Genomic DNA, 23,114 nt, shown 5'->3' on the forward strand with positions numbered 1-23,114 from the left:
TATACCTGTACACACTGCATCTATTATACCTCGTACCTCACATATTACACTACTGTATATACTGTATACACCTGCATATATTATACCCCGGTACCCTCACATAACAGTACACTGCTGTATATACTATATACCTGTACACACTGCATCTATTATACCCTGTACCCTCACATATCAGAACACTAGGGAATATACTATATACCTGTACACACTGCATCTATTATACCGCGTACCCTCAACATAACTGTTACACTGCCTGTATATAATATACATCTGCATATATTATACCTCTTTTGTGTGCCAGGGGCTGTTTTGTATCCCATTCCGGCCCTGATGGCATAAATTATAAAACGCAGCAGCAGGAATAGTTCATGGAACAAAGGGAGGGCCTATAAAAAGGGGAATGGGGGCCCAATTTAGATTCCTGCTATGGGGCCCCAGTGATTTTTATGTACGCCCCTGGCTGTAGGCACTAGGCCGGCAGCCTATCAGAGGCCGGCGCAATGACCGTCATCGTGCCGCCTGAGCCTTACATTACAGCGTGGGACACAGGAAGAGGCTGCATCGCATCGCTGACACTTAGGTAAGTATAAGTGTTTTTTTTTACAATAGTGTTACTGGCACATTGGGGGGGCTTATTACAAAACTGGCACATGATGATGGGGGGGACTTTATACTGGCACATGATGATGGGGGGGAACTTTATAGTGTCTGTGACTTTCAAAGTCCCACAGTCCTTTGTTCTATTGCTTTAAGTATATTCTTGTTTTGAAACAACATTGATTCTTTCTTAAAAACGGGGGGGGGGGGGGGGGGGGGGGGGGGGGGGGGGGGGGGGGGGGGGGGGGGGGGGGGGGGGGGGGGGGGCAGTTTGCCATCTTCGCCCTGGGCACCAAATGGCCTTGTCCCAGCCCTGTCAGGACCACAGTATGTGAAGGAGATATTCCCTACTTCCACATCCTCTCCAGCAGTCAGGAGGCGAGGCAGGGAACATTATATGGAGTCTGGTGGGTGTGTAGTACCATCTCAGACTGGTTTTAAATATTGCTCCCTGGTGTGCTACACAGCGGAAAGCAGTGGTAATAGTACGAAAGGGAGTATGCCATTGGTCAAATGAGAAAGTCTTTTGCAGGTCGGTTTCCCACTTCACCAAAGTAGATGGCTTGTCGCATTCTTTTCCCTGGACGAGGAGATTATAGAAGAGAGAGATACCCCCCCTAGGGAATCCCTCATGGAGGTATCTTAGGGCTACTTTAGGGATGTGTAGTAAGGTTCCCTCATTTCTCCCCAGAAAAGATCAAATCTGAAGGAACTTATAAAATTCCCTATGGGAATCTGGTAGGTCTCATGTATGTAGGAGAAGGACAATATGTTGTCTGGACTCATCATATCCTGGGATTTTTTTAATGCCCTGGGTAGTCCAGGTCTGGAGATCTAGTCCCGGGACATGGTCTGTCAAGCAAGCTGTAGATATGGTGGATGCAGGTATGGTCCCCCTATCAACTGACACGTCTAAATAGTTTTTCCAGGCTGTTACAGATACCTGCACCGCGGACAGGGGGGATGTATATAGACCTAACCCCAATGCCATCCCTATCAGTGGGGAGCGAAGGGCAGAGAGGTTAAGCGAGGTCTTCTCTATCAAGACCCAATGTTTGTCTTCAGAGTCTTGCCACCAGTGGACTAGTTGGTCTAGTTGACAGTCTCTATAGTAGTGTTTTAGGTTCGGTACCCCCAGTCCTCCCCTAGTTTTAGGCATGGTTAGAGTCAGGTATGCCACTCTAGGGTGTTTAGAGTCCCAAATGAAATCCATCATTTGTCTTCGAGCTTTACCAAAGAAAGATTCTGGGACTTGGATAGGTAAAGGAGCTTGGACAGCATTTTGTACGCTCCCACCCTGCCAAACCACGAGATCAATTTTGGTTGTTGAGATCTGCCCACCTTCTTGGAGGTGGGTGCTCATAGAGAAACAAGTCAATATGTTGGAGAAAATCTATGGTACACCACTTATAATGATATTAAAGGTTGTAGCTTTATTCATTCATTTTGAACACTTTGTGTCACATTACATATAATATTATTTCAAGGCATAGCATGCTATGCCTTGAAATAATATTGGATGTAATGTGACACAAAGTGTTCAAATGAATGAATAAAACTACAACCTTTAATATCATTATAAGTGGTGTGCCATAGATTTTTCCTCTTACAAACCACGAGATCAGGCAGGACTTCATGTCCCTGATGTCTTTCCTGCAGTCCCTCGAGTAGGGGGGGAAATTAGTGTAGGAACGTCCGTGACGTGGGGTAGGTTAACTGGATTCCTAAGTATGATATACTTTCTCGTTGCCAATCTAGAGGGAACAGGTCTTTGAGCTGCAACAGCTGAGCAGGGGGAATATTTACCGGTAAGCTCTGGGACTTACCTAAGTTCAGTTTGTAGTAGGAGATTCGGCCAAAGGTGTCTAATAGGCTAAATACTCTTTGAAGGGAGGTCCTAGTGTTGGTACAGATGACAAAATGTAATCCGCAAAAAGTGCAAGCTTGTGCTCTTTAGGTCCCACTGTGATGCCCGATATATCCGGGTCCCGAGGGATTAATTCTGCCCACGGGTTCAATAGATAGCACCGAAAAACAAGGAGGATAGCTGGCACCATTTGTCAGGGAAAAGCAGTAGATAGAGCCCTGTTGGTAAAAAACTTTGGCACAGGGGTTAGAATATAGTGCAGCAATGGCCGAGTAAATCGGGCCAGTGAACCCGAATTTCTGTAACACCGAGAAGGCATAAGGCCAGTTATTCGGTCAAACGCCTTCTCGGCGTCCAGCGTCAGGAATGTAGTCGGGGTACCTGAGGTTTCTGCAAGTTGCAGAAGTGACAGAAGTCTCCTGGTGTTATCCGGAGCCTGTCTTCCCCGATACAAAACCAGTTGATCTATCGAAATCAATGAGGGGATGATTGACAAGAGTCTGTTCGCTAGAATCTTTGCATAGATTTTAACCTCACAATTCAGTAGTGAAATTGGCAGTAGCTGGTAGTCTGTAAGGACGATTTACCTAGCTTCGGTGATAGTAACTATCAGTGCTTCCAGCATTTCTGGTGAAAAGGAGCCTGATTCCATTGCTGTAGAATTCACAAGAAGGAGATGAGATGTTAATGAGAAGAGGGCCATACTTTTTGTAGTATAGGGAAGAAAAATCCGTCGGGACCCGGGAGCCTTATTAAGAGGGAGCGAGCGATCACCACTATTATTTCCTCAGGAGATATTGGCTTGTTAAGGGTGTCCAATTGATCTGGAAGCAGCTGGGGGAGGTTAATCTCATCCAGGAAGGAGTTTATGTCCAGTATTCCGATCCTCACCTAAATTGTATAGGCCCTCCACCAGTCAGGTCTCCACCTGCACCTATAGAAAACCTATGGCAGGGAATACCACACTATATGCGACATCCTGTCATCCAAAAACACGTAACTGCCAATATACCCAGGGGGGAATTAATACGTGCAAGAAGGATTTGCACGGAAGAAAAAAGTTTTTTGATGAAGCAAAAAATATTTCCAATAGACTGGGTTAAAAGAGCTTATGGCATCAAACATGTAGAGGAGGCTATACAACAGGTCTCAACCATTGAAAGGGGATCCCTCCTTTATCCTAGACAAGAAAAATCCTCACAAGAAGAGGGTTCACCATGCAATACAGGTAAAAAGAATATAAAAATAAAAATCATAATATCAATGCTAGTGGCAGGACAAATAAAAACAAACATTTCTTTGTAACTCAATATAGCACGGAGTATTTGCAGATATGCCAAATAGTAAAAAAACATTTCCCTGTCCTGGCACATGATAAAGAATGGACTGACATAGTTGCAGATGGGGTTAAATGTGCAGCCAGAAGAGCGCCCCACCATCGCAAACTATGTCAGCCCTAGCCTGTATCAGGAGGAGAAAAAAATCGCAACCCAGTCTGGCTTAGGACCAAGGGGAGTTTCAGGTGTGGACACCACAGGTGTATTTGCTGTACACACATGTTAATATCCAAGGACCTTTGTCTCAGCCTCAAATAATAGAGTTTTCCCAGTGAAAGCATATCTTAATTGTAATACAACCCATGCTGTTTACTTAATTACATGCAAAAAATGTAACATTCAATACGTGGGTTGTACTATCAATGCAATTAAGTCCAGAATACGGAAACACATCTCTGATGTGCCCCACCATAGCAATCGCAATGTATCTGCAGCTAGTCTGCACTTTGCTATTTGCCATGGTGGGGACACATCAGACATGGTGGTACAAGGCATAGAAAAAGTTTTCTTGCCTAAACGGGGAGGAGATCATAGAAGGAAACTATTAAATAGAGAATCTTTCTGGATTTTTTCTTTGAATACACGCCAACCAGACGGCCTAAATAAACGTCTAGATCTGATCCTGCAGTAATAATTCACACTTTATTTTCTGTGTGCAACAATTTCATGTTTTTTTGAGAATATTTCTAGGAAATCTTTTTCCCTGTTTGCAACATGACTTTTACTACACTCCATTATTTTTCAGTAACATAATGTTGTGTGCATTTTCATAAAACATTATGTGTATCCCCTCATATCTATTTCTTTGCATAGCAATTTCCTACTATGTATATGTATGGTTCAATGTCTTTCTTGTGTTTTTTCTTTTATTTTTCATGAGTAGAGTTATTTGAAGGTGTGGCACCTTTTCTTGGGGGCGGTTACAGGCCTGTGAAACAATTAGTGAAAGACAGGTGCACCCTCCCTTTAAAAAGGTCTAATTTTTAATATCTTACTGTGTCATGAGGAAGGGCTGAAATTTGTCCTTTGGTAGCCCGAAACGCGTAGACAAGACTGCTATTTTTGTAACTGATGGATGAGATTTTACCGCAAGCAAAATAAATGTATTTTCCTTTATCAAAGTGGAGCTGGATTTCTACAACCAGGCGGCAATAGTAGTCTCGGAAAGCGTTGGCTATATCTCTAGGGGCAGAAGCTGGGTTCCCCTGTTGTGGGGTAATGGAGACATTGTATCCTCGATTTTAATGTTAGGGACTTGAGCCGTTTCGCTAGGAGCACTCCAAATTTGTTAATCTTGTGCATAGTATTGGAATTTGAGAGGTCGAAGGGATTTCTCTTACGTATACATGAGGAGGTTTCTCAAATGCAACCTTGCTCTAGAGAGGCTCTGTCAAGTGATTCTCAGAGAGGGTCTGTTTCTTCAATGACTCGAGCTTTTGGATGGTTTGCATAGTGTTCTGGATGTCTTTATCCCTTTGCTTGTGCCATAAACTACTCTGTTTAATGAGAACTCCCCGCATATATGCCTTATGACAGTTCCATAAAGTAAAGACTGAACCTCTGGGGTGTAATTCATAATTAAAAAATTCCTTAAGGGAAGTCTCCACTTCCCTGCTGAAAGACGGCATGTATAGGAGGTAAGTATTGAGTCTCCACACATAATCCTAAATTCTAGAGGGGGATTCAGATAATGTCAACACAATTGGAGCATGGTATGACCACTGGATAGATCAATTTGTACAGTGGAGGTCCTGTCTATAAGGGATCTGCCCACCCCAAAACATATATTTGAGAGTAGGTTTTATGGACCCCAGAGTAGAAGGTGTCATCCTTTTCATTAACATGCAGGAGACGCCATATGTCATACAGATCATGGGCCCCATACCAATTTCGCCACCAAGATCCTGCGGGACGAAGGGCCGCAGTAGAGTCTAGGGAGGCATTACAGATGGCATTAAAGTCACCACAGAATCACCATGTTGCCCTTCTGCATTTTTTTGCAGTTTACACAGCAGGCGCCGAAGAAAGCGTTCTGTGTGTGAGTTGGGCGCGTAGACATTCACTAGGGTATATTCAGATTATTGATGAGACAATGTACAATTATGTATCTGCTATGTTGGTCAATCCAGGTTTGGTATATCTGGACTGCCACTAAAGCTTTGAAGGCGATAAGCACTCCTCTCTTTTTCTTAGGAAAGGATGAGTGAATGATAAGAGGGTAGTCCCTGTGGTGGAGCTTGGTGGGTTGGAGGATGAGATATGCGTCTCCTACAAACAAGCAATATCACAGTTTTGGGATTTCAGTTCCTGCCACATTACAGACCGCTTAAAAGGGCTATTCAGTCCCCTCACATTTAAAGAGAGCCACTTAAGTACCATATTTAGTTACAAAAAAGAATATGAATATAAGCTGGCACAAGATCTCACAGTTTGATGGGGCTGTCTAGCTACATCAGCAGGCATGGCATGGTAAGGACACTCACTTGAACACATGTCTACATAAAGAGCAGCAAAGTTAAAACAGAGAAAATAAACGTGGAGCAAACCACTGTAAAGCAATAGTCGTACCCAAACCATGAACTTAAGCATAGTTCCATATGTAGGTACCTGTCAAACTGGGGGGTGAAAACAGAAAGCATACACAATTAGCTCAGGCTGAATTCTGCCATCTCCCTCGCCCAAAACATAAAACTGCAGAGAAAAGGCAAAAAGAAAAAGATGTAAGAAAAAGACTAGTTCCGGGTATGGGGCACTACATGCCACTCCGCATCCATTCTTGCAGGGGAGGCGCTCTTGGTTGTTGGAGGGTCCTCTTCTATAGGATGCACCATTTGGTCAGGAGGACCTTGCCTTCTTCCACCGAGGCAGCTGCATGGAAAGTTCCTTTCCTATTGATGAGAATTTTGGTGGTGAATCCCTAACGGTATGGTATAGCATGTTGTCTCAGTATAGTTGTGAGCGCAGTAAGGCATCTACGGGCCTGTAAGGTAGCAGCCGATAAATCTGTAAACAGCTTCAAGGAGATATAGGGCTCAGGTAGCGGCTGTTGTTTACGTGCAATTTCCATAAGCTTCATCTTAACATGATAGAAGGAGTATCTGGCCAAGACATCCCTAGGCACTAAGTCCAGGATATTGGGTGGTGCTCGATCTATGCTGAGTTCATAGTCAGCACAAGCAGGGAGTAGTACCTTAGTTAACTGTTGCAGGTATGCCCGAAGTTCCAAGCCCGGAATTGTGTCTGGGATGTTGCAGAATTTAATGTTGTTTCTGCAGTTACGATCCTCGTACGCCACCAATTTTGCCTGCAGTGCGTCCACTCTGTCATCCAGCGAATTGTGGGAGTCCATCAGCTCATTATGCACCCCAACAAAAGACGCCATTTTGGATTCTACATGGGAGACTCTGTCCACTAAATCATTAAGCACAGAGTGCAGCGGCAGCAAAAGTTTGGAAAAGTCCTTATGTAGGGAAGAACGCAGGGCCAGCAGCATGTCCTTCAGTGTATTTTCAGAGGCCGCCTTATCTGAGATTTGGAACGAAAATATCAGTATCCTATATAGGGGTATTAGGGAGTGAAGAGGCAATACCCTGGTCTGCAGCGTGCATGTACTGTCGCTGCTTCTGGGGGCTAGCAAATGCTGAATCCTGGTCCCCTATGGGAGTGGAGGTATGGCCGCCCTTCCCTCCAGGCGCCGAAGGGTGTTGAGGCCTGTGTAAGGCTGCATGTCTGCGACCCGTATTATCATCTCCCTTGGTCCCGCATGAGAAAGACGAGTCCCAATCGCCATTCAGGGAGAATTGTTGGGCAGCGGAGGAGATCGGGGCTGAGGCCGCATCAGGGTTTACTCATTGCAGCGGGAGATCTGCTGGGGCAGCTCTGAGCACCCATGGTCTCTCAGCGGCGCCATCTTTGCTCACCTCCTCTCCATAGAGAAGTGTTCCAGAGGCATCAAGCCTTTACTATTCGGTGCCCTTTTTCTTCCCTATCTGTTTCGCTGCCATATCCGAACAGGTAAACGTGCTGTAAGTCGCTCGTGAAGTCGCTTGGCGAGAGAAAGGAGCTGCGGGTCCCAGAGCTCACACACTAAGCGGCCAACTTAGGTGCAGGCCAAGCCACTCACCCGCCAGTTAATTTTTTTCATCTTCACTCTTTTCAATCTCAATCACTACTTGTCTCCAATTTAAAGCAAGGAGAAGAGCAAGGATATAAGGAGTGTGGAGATAAGGGTCAGTACTAAGACTGTAGAACCCTTAAGAATAAATTGTGTCTGTTTCTGTATTAACTATATCATTGAGGATCGTGCAGTGTGAATGTTCCACATGCTGGTGGACTTATGTCAACTAATACATAGGTGACCCTTTTCCACATTTTGGGACTCCTCCATGGCTCTCCACTTACCCATACTGCTGCAGTAATTGTTAGAATACTCACCAAGACTTGGAGATGTTTCATTTCAGTGCTCTACTAAATTTCACTATTAGATTTTGCATCTATGGCTGGAAGGCTTATCTAATATGTCTGCAAATGTAATTATACATATCAATTCAGTGTCATTTAAAATGTCTGATAGCACGTGCTTATTTTCTAATTTAATATAAAATTTTCCTATACACCTATCAGCTTGATGGACATTCTATTCAAAATCATAGGTGTAAATAGAGAGTTGGTCACATTTTAAGGCTATAATATCTTTCAATATGATTATAGAGTCTTTCTGTGGGGATTTGTTCCCATTCAGTCAAAAGAGCATTTGTGAGGTCAGACAATGATGTTGGATGAGAAGGTCTGGCTTGCAAATGGTGTTCCAATTCATCCAAATGTGTTTACAGGGGTTGAGGACAGGGCTTTGGTGTGGAAGAACTCGAGAATCCTGCACAAACTCTTCAAACCAAGTCTTTATGGATCTCATCTTACCACGAATTTTAAAACAGCCCACCTACAGTATTTTGTTTTCTAGCTTAAACCTAGAAAACAGCCACATACCACTATCCCTCTTCCATCATATTTTATTGCAGGTACTATGAAAGCAATAGGTAGCATTCTTTGGACACCTTCCAAACCCAAATTTAGACTGACAGTAAGTGAAATGTAATTCTTCAATGCAGAGAATGTTTCCTCTGCTCCAGTGGCAGCATCCTTTCCAGCACTCTAGCTGAGCCTAAGCATTGGGCATAGTGATCTTTGGTTTGTGTGCAGTTGCCTGACCAAGGAAACCCATGACATTAAGCTCCAGATACACAATACTTGTGCTGATATTCCTAGAGGAAGTTTGGAACTCTGTAATGAGTGATACAACAGAGTAGAAGCAATATTTACTTTACGTTCTTTAGCACTTGAGGCCCCACTCTATGAGTCTAGTGCTTAAAGGGGTTGTCTCACTTCAGCAAATGGCCTTTATCATGTAGTCAAAGTTAATACAAGGCACTTATAATGTAATGTATTGTGATTTTGCTGGCCTGATTCACTTTTCCATCACATTATAACATTATACACTGCTTGTTTCCAGGGGTTACGACCACCGCTTCTGGATTGTAGGGTGGTCGTAACCCCCGAAAACAAGCAGTGCTTGCACATTACAAGAAAAGGCTCTGGCCTCTATGGTGGCTGGGACCGCAGTAGTGTGCATAGGCCGACGCTTTGCTGGATTGCGGGTGGTTGTAACCCCTGGAAATGAGCCGTGTATAATGTGATGGAAAAATAAATCAAACCAGCAAAGAGGCAATATGGACAAGCACAATACATTAGTAAGCGCTTTGTATTAACGTAAATGCCATTTGCTGAATTGAGACAGCCCCCTTGGCTGAGCTGCTGTTACTCCTAGATTATAGTTGACCAGGGCAGATTTAGAAGATCAGGAATTTAACAAATTTACACACAGCAGCTTTGTTGTAGAAATTCCTACAACTGATAAATCCATTCAGTCTTAGAGTGGTTGGTAGTATCTGGTATGTTGCATCTGGGCAACCACTTAATAAATAAGGAGTGCAAGGAAAACTTCAAGGCATCATGTAATATCATGCATTAAATGCAGTGAACCCCAGGCATCTCTCAGACGCATGCTTGGCTGTTTCCATAATGGAGATAGGCACAGTTACCTCCTCTCCTGCTATTTCAGGCCACCATCAAAGGTCTTGGATTGAAAAATGAGGATTTAGCTACATCTATCAGACATTTTTTTCCAATCTGATATAATTGTTTTGAATACAATATTCCACTGCATGAATACTAATGAGAGAATTATAAGGGTATGATACTTTAAGATGTCCTGTATGTGTCTGCGTGCAAATATATGTGAGTGCATTTCTGGTGCTTGAATATTTTCTGTTCAATAATCCAATTAAAACGGCAAGCTTCTGAGGTTAAAAGCTTTTTAATTACCCTATGCTTCTTCAATATTATTGATAGTATTGTTTTAACCCTCATGTTACCCTTCCCTTTGCAGCATCATCTATAATCCCTTTCAAGTATGCACGTGTTGCCCTCATTCAAAAGCATTTTTAAAGCCAGGGGAAAGGCCCCATAAATATTGAATGAAATGCTCAGTTGTGAATCATCATTAGGTCACTTTGTTCCCTTCAGCCCATCAAATCATAATGTTTGGCCACTTTACTGCCTTGAGAGACTGACCATGTACTTCATGGATTTTTGTATTCAATTATGACAGGCAGCAGCTCTACAGAGGCAAATATTTGACTTCCTCGGCTACCAGTGGGCTCCAATATTAGCCAATTTCCTGCACATTATGGCTGTCATCCTGGGGATATTCGGCACTTTACATTACAGATCTAGATACTTGATCTTGGTAAGTAATATATTTGCCTATAAGATTTTATGTAAAAAAATAGCACTATTTTAGAATATACTGTAGATAAAATACACATAGCTGCAATTGATCATAAACTTCTTTTGTACCTTAAAGGTTTATTCCAGGATTGACTTATTTTGTAAATTCCACCCTACCCCCTACTGCACTTTGACCTGCATGTAAACCTCTGGCATGGACAGGGTCACATGCGTTGCTGCAGCCAATGACTGACCTCAGCTGCAATGTGACCCCAAGCGGTACGTGATTCTGCAGTGACATGCCACTTGGAAAGATGTGACTACTGAGGCCAGCACATATTACCCCTGGAAATTTACATGCAGGGAACAAAGCCTGGGACCAATGGAGCCGAGCAGCGGGGAACAGGTAAGCATGTTTCCCTCCACAGGTCCGGAATATAAAAGATAAGTCAATCCTGGAATAACCCTTTAAAACACCTAGACACAGAGGGGTGGATTTACAATGAAAATGCTGTTTGCCACTTTATTAACTTAGACACTTTTTGTGGCTCGCTCAGTAAGTGGGTGTGGCTTTACAGGAAAGTGGGCATGGCTTAGTAAGAGGGGCGTGGGTGAGGTTTCCAGAATGACTCCAGAGTCTTTTTTGACATAAAGTAAGTCTTATAGACAGTGGCGAACACAGAGAAGTAAGGGCCCCCTAGCAAGGATCAAACCAGGCCCCCCACACAGGACAGAAGGGTTTCGCCTAAACCCCTTTCAATGACCCTTGGGCCATTTTTCCACTGCTTCATTTGCCAAAAGTTGTTCCTTTAGAGCAGGCATGGCCAACCTGTGGCTCTCCAGCTGTTGTAAAACTACAATTCCCACCATGCCCTGCTGTAGGCTGATAGCTGTTGGCAGTCCGGGCATGCTGGGAGTTGTAGTTTTGCAACATCTGGAGAGCCTCAGGTTGGCCATCCTGCTTTAGAGGGTAGAGTCCTGACCAAGTTTTCACCTTCAGTAGAAGAGGGGATAATCCCAACTAAGACTGGGCCCCCTCTTGCGCTGGGCCCCATAGCAGTTGCATGGTCTGCATTTGCCACTGTGATAAATCTGGCACATATTTAGACTGTCTAGTCTAATTATTAGACCGGACTAGTAAATCTGCCTCAGTGCTGCATAGCAATGTGTCATAAATGATGTAATGGCAAGCAGGTCGAAATCAGTGTTTTTGTGCAAAAAGGAACAGATTGCGAGGACTACATACCGTACGTACTAATACTAAATACTAATGCAAATATTTTACTAACATGGCCTGATCCTTTTTGGTTTTATATATTGTGTTTTCCAGGATTATGTGCTTGTAAAACTGCCTAAAACGTTCATATGATAAATGTCATATATTTAACTTTTAAAATAGACTATATTCCCTGTCCCTGCAGGACTGGTGACAAGAGGGTGAAGGCCAGTCACAGGCTGCTGCAGTGACACTGGATGGCTGCAGCAGACCTTGAGTGGCCACTATGCTCTTGTGATGTGTCCCTCCATGCCCTGATGATATAGATATCCTCACTTACACAGGCAATTGTATAGAAACACAGCATTACCGCTTTAGATTCTGGATTCTGGACAGTGTTTATCTCTGTGGGACATTTATACATTACAATTTCCTTTCCCCACCAATTAATGTAAGTGATAGTCGATTAGAGGAATTGTTATAAGATGGATGTTTCTATCACTACAATCATGTTTGTAGATTTCTTTGTATCTTTGTTCATACTAGTGATGGTAAATAAGAGCTATGTCAGAAAAATAAAATTTACATTTCATAGTTCAACCTCACCAATGAAAATTATAATTTATAACTCGTTATTAAATATCCCTACGTTATTTACTGTCTCCCATTGGTCATAGATAGTGTTGAGCGAAGCAAGCTTTGGATGCTTCATCCGAAGTCGCTTTGTTCAAAACTTCGGAATAATACTGTACGGAGATTTGTCTCCGTACAGTATTAGAATGTATGGGCTCCGATGAGCCATAGTTAGTTATACACAAGGTTGCTCATGACTTCATTGAATAACTTCGGTAGTTGATTTTTAAATTGGAATTGGAAAACCACTTTAAAACTTGAAACCAAATTCGGCTTCGGTTCTGAGGTACTAGTCGGAACCAAAGTCGAGTTTGGTTTCAACTTGGAAGTTCGGTTGCCCATAGAAACCAATCAGATTCCACCTTTCATTTTTAACAGCTCTTTTGGAAAATGAAAGGTGGAATATGATTGGTTGCTATGGGCAACTAAGCCAGTTCTACTTGACAACAGTTTGATAAATATCCCTGTAAGTATTTGTTGGCCATTCATGTTCTATCTATTCTATTTTTATGCAGTATTCTGTATGGCTGGCATTATGGGTGGCATGGAATGCCTTTATAATCTGTTTCTACTTGGAAGTGGGGCATTTATCACAGGTAAGACATTATCTACCATCCTTAGGATGTTAAATTCTGTTATCGCCATATAACGCATTTCTATATTTGATATCACTGGGTTTAATACGATCGTATGCCATCCTGTGAGATCACAAAAAACCTTGTTCTTGGATCTATATGTACAGTTCTTGCACAGAAACATAACATTGCATGAATCTAGAGTAATTTGTGTTATTGATTTGTTTCCAGCACAGGGACCTGATAATGAATTTTAACACCTCCCTGCATCGGTCATGGTGGATGGAGAATGGACCGGGCTGCCTTGTGACACCTGTTCGTACACCACCTCTGTCACTGGCAGATCATCACATGGTCACAGTGACTGGCTGTCTTCTCGACTATCCCTACATTGAAGCGCTGAGCAGTGCACTACAGATCTTCCTGGCAGTGAGTATGAATGAAACCATGAGAACCATTTTAGCTTTGGAGGTCAACATTATTAATTATGGACTTGACTATAATTGCTGCCAATTTCCCAAACCCCATAATTATTCTTCAGTAATGCCTGCAATGTCCAAGAGGGATCTAAATTAGAGAAAATTGTTACTGCTGCCTCGCTATTTTTCGCTTCCTATACCCCTTCAAACAACAGTGACAAAGACAAAGGTTCTCAGCAGGAACTCTCCCATTGCTTTTGTATAAAAATCAGACTTTGAAAAGAGTGAGGGTCATAATTGTGTATCTAACTAAAGCCTTAAAACATAACAGTTGAATTCATTTGATTAAAACCATAAAATAGTTATTATCTGAGGTGAAGAGAGCAGAGATGTATGGGGTCAGTGTATCAAATGCAAATACCAACTAAAATAACTACAAAAATATATTTGATATTTGCATTCAGATTTTTCCTATATATCATAGGAAATATCTATAAAATGTCTGTAACTCATATACATGATATACAACCAGATTCAAGGATCAGACATGTATTAGGCATGTGTAGGGAAGATCAGATGTGCTTCCCACAGTTAGAAAATCCTGGTGCTATAAACTCAATTCCACCCCTATGGAAAATACGTTTTTAGCTCATGAGCAACCCAAAAACATGAAGCGAGCAGGGAGGCCTCTCATTGGATGTCTGAAAATGATGTTATCACCATAGCCATACCGGAATGAACCTATCCCCTTTTAGACAGCCTAGGAGGGGCCTCCCTTCTGACTTTGTGACTAATGGGGCAATAAGGGAGGGACCTGCAGTAAAACGCAGTGCCTCACTGGCATTTAGGGTGCATCTTTCATTTAAATACGGTGCATCCTGGACCTGGACCCAGTGTGCTAGACTGACATGCTTCTGGTCCATACAGCCACCCATCCATGTTTATTTAACCTTTTTTCTTTTACTACATATGACTAACACTTTGCCTCTCCTATCCCCCTGATTAACACATAGGGGCAAAAAGTTTGAGGTCCTAGAGAGGGTCAGTTCTGATGAGTTAGGTCGTCCTTAATAGGGTAGCAGCTTGATGATCTATTAGGGTAAGAATTTCTGAGGGTTTAGCATTAGGGGACTTAGGCTCATACAGCAGAAACAAACACATTACAAACACACATTCTTAGCTTCTCTCATTACTAACCAGCAGAAGTGTCCTCCATTCTCATTAATTTGTGATACATTACTTATTTTTAACTGGTACTAATAAAAGGTACATTATAGTTAACACTTTAAAACACCTTTTTAGCAATAGCTTTCATGTATAGTGTCATTCAGCCCATGTGAAATGTGATAGTTATAGTGCTTAAAGGGGTTCTCCAGGAATTTTTTAAATTGCGATCCTCCCTATGATATGCCATCATGGATGAGCAGCCTGACAGGAACACTGACTAATATGTAGTATATGCAAGTGCCAGAGCATAGTTTGTAGTGAGGTCCTAACACACACTTCCCTAGACAGCTGCAAATGGAGGCAACCAGTCCTGCTCACATTCTAGGTCTGGTTGCTGGTGGCCATTTTCAATAATTCCCAGAGACCTCCTTTAAAAATGCAAAGAACCATCCCAAGTGCAAATATTAATTTGCCTTATTGTGATTGTGGGTTATATGGACATAAGGTTTTATATAGTAGCTACTTAGCCTACAAGCAGAACTAAAGGTACAGTACTTCATAATGTTCCCAAAGCCATTAAGTTTACAAATTAAAGGGTAACTGTCATTTTTTTTTTTTAAGTAATTGGCTTGGTCTCACTAAGTACACCTTAGTTCCCTAGTCAATACTTTTCAATAGGTATTGAATTACCTAGTAATTGCAGCTTGCTCTTTGCTCCCCCAGGCATTTCAGTGGTGCGGCTAAAACAGCGTTGCTAGGTGTCCTTCGTCTCCTATCTTCTATATACAGAAGACGGAGGACTTAGCAGTGGGCAGTCCTGAATGCTGCATGCGCGCTCCCGTTCGACCGCTGAAGTGACTTGCTTCTAGAGCGATGTAATTCCCGCTCTAGGGACTAATAAAGCGCCAAGCGCACTCAGGAGTAAGAGGGCGTGTTTAACTGTGGGAAAAGACCATTGGTTGGGGTAAGGCTGCGGGTTCCCGAGATGATCCTAAGTAATTCTGGGTAGTTAGGGAGGGCGGTCTTAGCCTCAGTGTAAGGGCATCAGCGGCTATCTTTAGAAGATTATCAGAAAGAAGTCTTGTGAGGAACGGTTGCTATGGACGGAATCTTATTAAACAAGTGGTATGTGAACACAATAATTAGTGATTATGGATTATCACCACAGCAGCAACAACATATATGAAAATTAAATTTTGAGTGAAAAATTAAAAATGTGTCCTCCTTATTCATATTCCATAATTTTTCTTTCCTGTTTTTGCCTACCCACAGCTCTTTGGCTTTGTGTATGCCTGTTATGTCAGCAAAGTTTTCATGGATGAAGAAGACAGCTGTGAGTATTGTATATAAAGTGCCTTCATAATATACAAGGAGAGATGTGAACTTTTCAAAATGCAACAAAGGAAAGAAGTTATTCTATGCAATATGTCATTTTATTACGACAACTCAAGTTTGTCAGGAAAAAGATGGAGTACCTCTGAAATGTGGTCACACACTAGAATAATTGTTTCTCAGTTTGTGCTCAAATACTTGGCATAAGCAATACTTTCATACGATGCATAAATTAAACTGCCATACATTGTACACATCATACCACCATATGCTGTTTAAATGATGCTGCCGTATAGAGCACATATGATTCTGTCATACAGCTAATAAATTATATTTCCATTAAGTGTACATATATATGGTAATTACATACATTATGGGGAATTTATCAAATGTTTGATAAATTTTACTTATCCTTAAACCTAACACTTTTGTCTTAGAAAGCTTTGGTTTGTGATTTTTTTGATTTATTAGCATAGCTAACCATGACCACTTTTACACCCACATTTCAAAGCTGGAGTGAGTGGTGTAAAAAGGCAAAAAGTTGCAAAAGCCCTAATTTCTTACTGTCTGAAGTCAGAATTCTGGAGTGAAGGCATGATACATCAGGGCCACTGTATTAATAAAAATGGCATACATCACACAATTGTTCATATATTACATATGCGAATATGATATGAAATTGATTCGGAAGATATGTAAACCTACTGGTATTAGGGGCCACAACAATGTCACTACCAGCAGAGGTTGTCTACATGGAGGGTTCTACATGCCACAGACCCTTCTGGCTGTGTGGAAGAGACAGAGGAGTTCTAGTGTGGATGGTGGAGGCCCCTACAACAGAGTAGCCACATTATACAGCATTCAAGTTTTGGGTAACTGCATTGTTTGTTTAGGGCTAAAAGCAACCCTGGCAGGAACATAATTGTGTCCCAAGTTTTTTATGATTACAATGTTGGATGACACCTTGATACATGAGTAACTGTAGTAAGCAAACTAAAAAGGTAATTGCCTATGTATATTGAAGGCAAAAACATAAAGGTAAAACACTCCAAGAAAACTGATGGATAATTACATTGTGGACCATCAATCACATGAACATAAGAAAGTGTGAAGCACAATGGAGAAAAATATTAGAGCTTCAAAAAATAATCTACACTGAACTAATAGGTTGTTTAATTTACAATTTTTAAAAATCCATTTAAATATTGTTTATTAACTACACGTCTACCTTGTCTATTTCTATTAAGTTGATTTCATTGGCTCCTATGATTCCTACGGATATCAGGCTCCCATGAAGACATCACACCTCCAGTTGCAGCCACTCTACAAGTGCGTGTGTTAAATTTGCTTTATATGAACGTTTCGAGAGATATTTCTAGCTCGTTGTTCTGAAAATGTTAGATCACTATCTAGTAAGCCCTTCTTCAAAATGAAGGACCATCACCCATGTTCAACAGCAAAACAAGGAAAGCAGTAGTGTCAGTCGCACACCAGCAATTTAAGGCGGGTACATGTCTGTATTACAGAAATTGACCTTATTGGTCTCGACAAGAGCTTGACTACTCCACTCCAATTGTAGTGATCCATATACCCTATAATATGACTGGATACATTTAGGGTCCATTCACACGTCCGTAAGTGTTCTGCAGATCTGCAAATTGCGAATCCGCAAAACACGGACACTAGCAATGTGCATTCTGCAATTTGCGCACCGCACATTGCCGGCACTATAATAGAAAATGCCTAATCTTGTCCGCAATTGCAGACAAGAATAGGACATGTTCTATTTTTTTGCGGAAACAGAAGCACGGATGCGGAAGTGCGGATCCGCGAATGCGGATCAGCAAATGCGGATGCGGACAGCACATTCCGGCCCCATTGAAAACGAATGGGTCTGCACCCATTCCGCAAAATTGCAGAACAGATGCGGACCCATTTTGCGGACATGTGAATGGACCCTTAAGCATAGCTATGGTTTCTCAGCGTTTTAAAGGTTTTTTTGAGAATAATTTATTTTTATCTAATGCCCACTGCCTGTCTCTTGAAACAGAAAATTTATACTTACCTCCTCACTGTCAGTCCAGTCCTCCGCGCTGGCTTAGGTGTGTCCATGTTCCGGTCCTGGAGTGTTTACATCTGGCACTGCAAGGGCAATGACTGCCCTCAAAAGTGATGTGCTGCTTGTGGCCACGTTACTGCTGATGCTACAATGTACACACTCTGGAGACCAGAAAATGGACACAGCAGAGGCAGTGTGTAGGACAGGAGCGTCGGGGAGCAAGTATGAATTTTCTGTTTCAGGAGGCAGGCTGTGTGCATTAGAATTAGATAAAAAGTAATTCCTTGAGAACCCCTTTATTTTTAGTACCTACGTGCCTTAATGCTGTTTCTTAAATAAATACAGTAATAATTCAGGTTTGCTTTGTGTAATACAGTACTAGTGAGTCCATATGGCATTGCACAGAGTCAATTTGGCTCCTTAGTACAGAGCTCCACTATCTCAGTGCATTACTGTAGACTACCAATGAGAATACTGATATTGATCCATTCACTGCCCTAGACCACAAGGTATACTAACATTAACTTTTCTGACATTAAGGCAAACACTAACCATTTCACTACCCTACACCACCAGAAATTCAGATAATAACCCTTTCCCTGTCCTAGACCACCAGGCATGTAGGCAATAACCTTCACTCTGGTAGAACTTGATGCTGTTTAATACTATTTGCCCGGTTGGTATGTGACACTGTACCTCTAGCTGCTTTAAAGGTAATTATTAGGGTGTTGTATTTATTTCATATAGTTCTGTATTTTCTGGTGTAAAGCAAACATTGCCCACATTGCAGCAGAAAGTTAAGAGGGTTGTGGGTGGATGGCTGTGAGGAGGATTTGCAAAGGGGGGGGGGGGGCTTGGGGGAGCTGAACTTTTGTATCAGGGCCCATGAACCTTTAGCTACACTCCTGTCTACTCTACTATTATATAAAATTCTTGCATGCAATCCTACTCATATACAGGTAAAACTCAAAAAATTAGAATATCGTGCAAAGTTCATTTATTTCAGTAATGCAACTTAAAAGGTGAAACTAATATATGAGACTCATTACATGCCAAGCGAGATATTTCAAGCCTTTATTTGTTATAATTTGGATGATTATGGCTTACAGCTTATGAAACCCCAAAGTCACAATTTTGAGGTCCCCTTTGCTCAGGGGGTATGGATTAATTAGCTGACTAGAATGTGACACTTTGAGCCTAGAATATTGAACCTTTTCACAAAATTCAAATTTTAAGCTGCATTAATGTAATTCCTTTTCATTTGCTTTACTGAAATAAATGGACTTTTGCGCGATATTCTAATTTTTCGAGTTTCACCTGTATATCTTGAAACTATAATCAATATTATACTTTCACTAAAAACATTATATGTCTTTTTTTTCTGCAGGCCTGGCTAGAGCTACTCCATGAGTCTTCATTCACTACACATTTTACCCAGTCGATGCCCTTCCTGTATCTCTTCACATCTCATTTAGGTTCCCCACTTATATTCCTGATCAGTGGTCGAAATGCCTTAAAACACCTTAACACAGCAGTAGCAATGTTCAGATGTATCTGGACTGGTTGCACGCATTTAGCATTGCAACTATGTTTTTAAATATGGATTGCAATGACTGGCAGTACAGTGGTATGCGTTGGCTGGTTTCATCATAACTAGCTATGTGTCAAACACTGATCCCTGGAAAGTAGAGGTAGTAATGGCAGCCCAAGAGGTTAGGTAGATAATACAAAATTATTTGTTAGAAAAAGAAAATCCATGTCAATTAGACCACTCTTAGACTTAGTATGAAGAGGAGATTTAAAGTTTTTGTTTAAGTCTTTTTGTTTTCAATTCAGGAGGAACAGTAGACCTTGCCAAACAATATAGTGTTGAGGGATTGTCATATTTTAGATATCCAGTTATCACCCATCAATACGTTAAATTCGTCAAACCATACCAAGTTTCAGAAAATGTGTAGTACTTCCTAGAACAGGACTATAGGTTGACACACATGTAGTCATAGCACTTTTCCGAGAAGCGAGTGAAAATCTACAACTCTGGAACATTGCTGAAGACCCAATAATGAATCAAAATAGCTATTTGGCTATTTGACTGTGTACCTTCACAAACTAGCTTAGCATCTACTGTTCTTTTTTGTATATGTACCATTACATCGGTGCACCAAGGTCAGTTGTAGAACTGCAAGAGTTATATATAGTATATATGCACTTTTATAGCCATACTTTTTCAACTTTGCAAATAGCCTTCATTTTAAAATGAAATCCTTCAGTTTTGTGTATTCCGTTACTATGCAGACTTATTTGTCTCTTAGCATACAACTACAAGGGCAAATAGCAATCAGGATTAATTTGTAGTCTGTAACCATGGAAACAAATACATCTGGATAAAGGGTGTATACACAAAATAATAGAATTTTGTTTTTAATTGGGAGTATTTACAAAGTTGCTAAAAATAAAATGGCTACAAAAGGGCATTTTAAGTATTACAAAAATGTGTAGGTTATCACAAAATATGTGGTTGCACTGTCAATGTCTATTTACGATAGCTAAAAACTTCAAACGAAGACATAGTTGGAACAATGGTCAGATAAGAAAACTGTACATATGTTTTAGAGTTGTTCTATCTACAATGTAACCTGACATATTCAAACCACTGTATTCAGATAGGAATTTTCAAAATACTCTGCAATGTTCGCAGTTAGTAGAGAATGCAATAGGTGCTGCATTATAGATTGGAAGAGGTGGAACACAACTCCAAGACCTGCTTCTACAAGGTTCTAGTAAATAGGTGCTCAGTGCTGACTCATTGTTCTACTACACATTTATTTATATAGGAACAGAACAACTAATCCTTGGTCAAATAAATTGCATAATTTTATGACGTTATTACAATGGCAAGGAAATATCTTGGCCAGCTCCGATGAAGATCTACAACCTTGAATGGAAAATGAATAGGAGGATGCACTTAACTAAACTCAAAAGTATTTTTAAAAGGTCACTCTTACTAGGAAGCAAGACCTCTGGTAAAGGAAATGATAAAAATCATCCCTTGTTTTACAAGGAGTTGTAGATGGGTAAATTCTACAAACTCAGGTGATAGCGAGGCAACAGACAACGAAACTACACTTGGCAATACCCTTGGAGGGCACTTTGTCCGGCACTGGGAGGAAATTAGTGGGAATACTTTATGTACTTCCTGTCTTTTTATTTGTTTGATATATATGATGTGCAAACCTACTACTGTACAGTTTGAATCAAAATGTCATTTTTAGCCTTAATGGTACTTTATGGTCCATCGCCACAGCTGGAACATTTCAGGAAAGTAACAATTTTAATGTTAACGACAAGCAGTTTGTATAGATATCTTCAAGACAGCAATATCGCATATTCCATTTACAAATTCAATTAGTTCATTTCTACCCACGTATTATTATTTTGTTAGACATGAATTTTCTACCACTGTATGAAGAGAACTTTAGCATGGTGTCTCTGTGGCCATGATGTCATAATGTAATAGTGTGTGCACTGTCGATAACACAGGGGTAGAATTGAGAGATGGCAAGAAGGCATCAATAATCAATTATGCTGGTCTGTAATGTTAAAATGGACGAATAGCAGAGCACAATAATTGAGCTTCCTTAAAAGGGGTTGTCTCACTTCAACAAATGGCATTTATCATGTAGAGAAAGTTAATTCAAGGCACTTACCAATGTATTGTTATCATCCATATTGCTTCCTTTGCTGGCTGGATTAATTTTTCCATCACATTATACACTGCTCGTTTGCAAAAGTTACAGTCACCGCTCCATTGCATATACGAGGTGTCCAGGATGGGAGCTGCTGCACATGAGTGCCTATGTACACTCCCGCAGTCCCAGCTACAAGAGAGGCCGGTGCTTTTTCCTATAGTATACAAGCGCGGCCACTGCTACTGGATTGCAGGGTGGTCATAATAACCCCTGGATATGAGCAGTGTATATTGTGATAGACAAACCAGCAAATGAGGCAATATGGAAAATCACAATACATTAGCAAGTGCCTTGTATTAACTTTGTCTACGCGATGAATGCCACTTGCTGAAGTGCGGCAACCCCTTTAACATTTATGATGGGGAATATTGGCACTGGTGTTGCACCTGCACTGTGAATGCAATAGGATTGCAATTGTATGTAATGGCCATAGTGGCCGTGCCATTGTAGGAACATTATAACATACATACAGCACAATATGGACACCATAATGTGCCAATACCGCTCCTGTATGCGTGTTATGTGTGCTAGTATGAAGGAGATGTTTGTATTCATTTTAGTTTTTGTGAAGTCTAAACGCTCTCACAAACCATATACATTATGAGTGTAGAGTGTGATGGTGAGTGCTAGAATACCATAGGCCTTGGTACATAGGATCATAGATTTCATCATCTAAAAGAGATCACAGCAATGTTACCTCATAAAAGACTAAGAACAACAACACATTCAGTTTTTTATATGCAGTTTTTGAAGCCAAACTCAAAAACTAAAGGATAAAAACTATTAATGACAGATATTACGTTGCTTCTTCTTTGAATCCACTTCTGGTTTAGGCTTCAAAACTGCATTAGAAAACCTACAAATGTGACTATACCCTTACAGGTCCTTCTGATTCCCAGGAATGAGAGAAAATGTACCCTGGTCTAATTTAATGTATGTATGGGATTTCTTTTATAATGTACCTCAGATTATGTCCATTTTTGTATATTTGAATTAAACAGTGTTTTGATTCTTTCTCTTGTTGTATTATTTGATAGATTTTGACATACCAAATATATGGTGTTCAAATGTTTTTACTCAGACATATACTGCACTGCAAAAAAAAGTGGATTAGGTAAAAAATATATTAGCATTTCCATTACAGACCTGTGGATGCTGGGGCAGACTGGGGACTTAAAGTGGTCCTGGAAAAAATAAAGGGGACCAATGTTGTAGATTGGTCCAAATTAACAGGAGGCAAGGCCGACACAAGTTAGCAGGGACAACTCAGGCAGGTGGGGTCAACAATACATGGTGCAGCACACAATACCTTCCCAGCAGAAGCAAATGCCACTTTCACACAATGCTCCCTAAAAGCTGCCCCTGTATGGTGGGACA

At 41.1% G+C, this 23,114-nt stretch overlaps 1 protein-coding gene across 2 annotated transcripts in view; it reads left to right on the forward strand.

Moving 5' to 3' along the window:
* Positions 1-20,593, forward strand: part of NKAIN1 (sodium/potassium transporting ATPase interacting 1) — a 54,307-nt gene extending 33,714 nt beyond the window's left edge. Inside the window, exons 2-7 of one of the 2 annotated variants that reach the window (XM_040421900.1) lie at positions 10,469-10,606; positions 12,952-13,032; positions 13,243-13,440; positions 15,870-15,930; positions 17,177-17,258; positions 19,376-20,593. In XM_040421900.1, coding sequence (XP_040277834.1) covers positions 10,469-10,606; positions 12,952-13,032; positions 13,243-13,440; positions 15,870-15,930; positions 17,177-17,258; positions 19,376-19,385 — 570 coding nt within the window. In that variant the 3' untranslated portion in view covers positions 19,386-20,593. The remainder of the gene's footprint in view (positions 1-10,468; positions 10,607-12,951; positions 13,033-13,242; positions 13,441-15,869; positions 15,931-17,176; positions 17,259-19,375) is intronic. The other variant, XM_040421901.1, reaches the window with a different exon arrangement.
* The last annotated feature ends 2,521 nt before the right edge of the window (positions 20,594-23,114 follow it).

Source organism: Bufo bufo, chromosome 3, assembly GCF_905171765.1.
Source record: "Bufo bufo chromosome 3, aBufBuf1.1, whole genome shotgun sequence".
Lineage (NCBI taxonomy): Eukaryota > Metazoa > Chordata > Amphibia > Anura > Bufonidae > Bufo > Bufo bufo.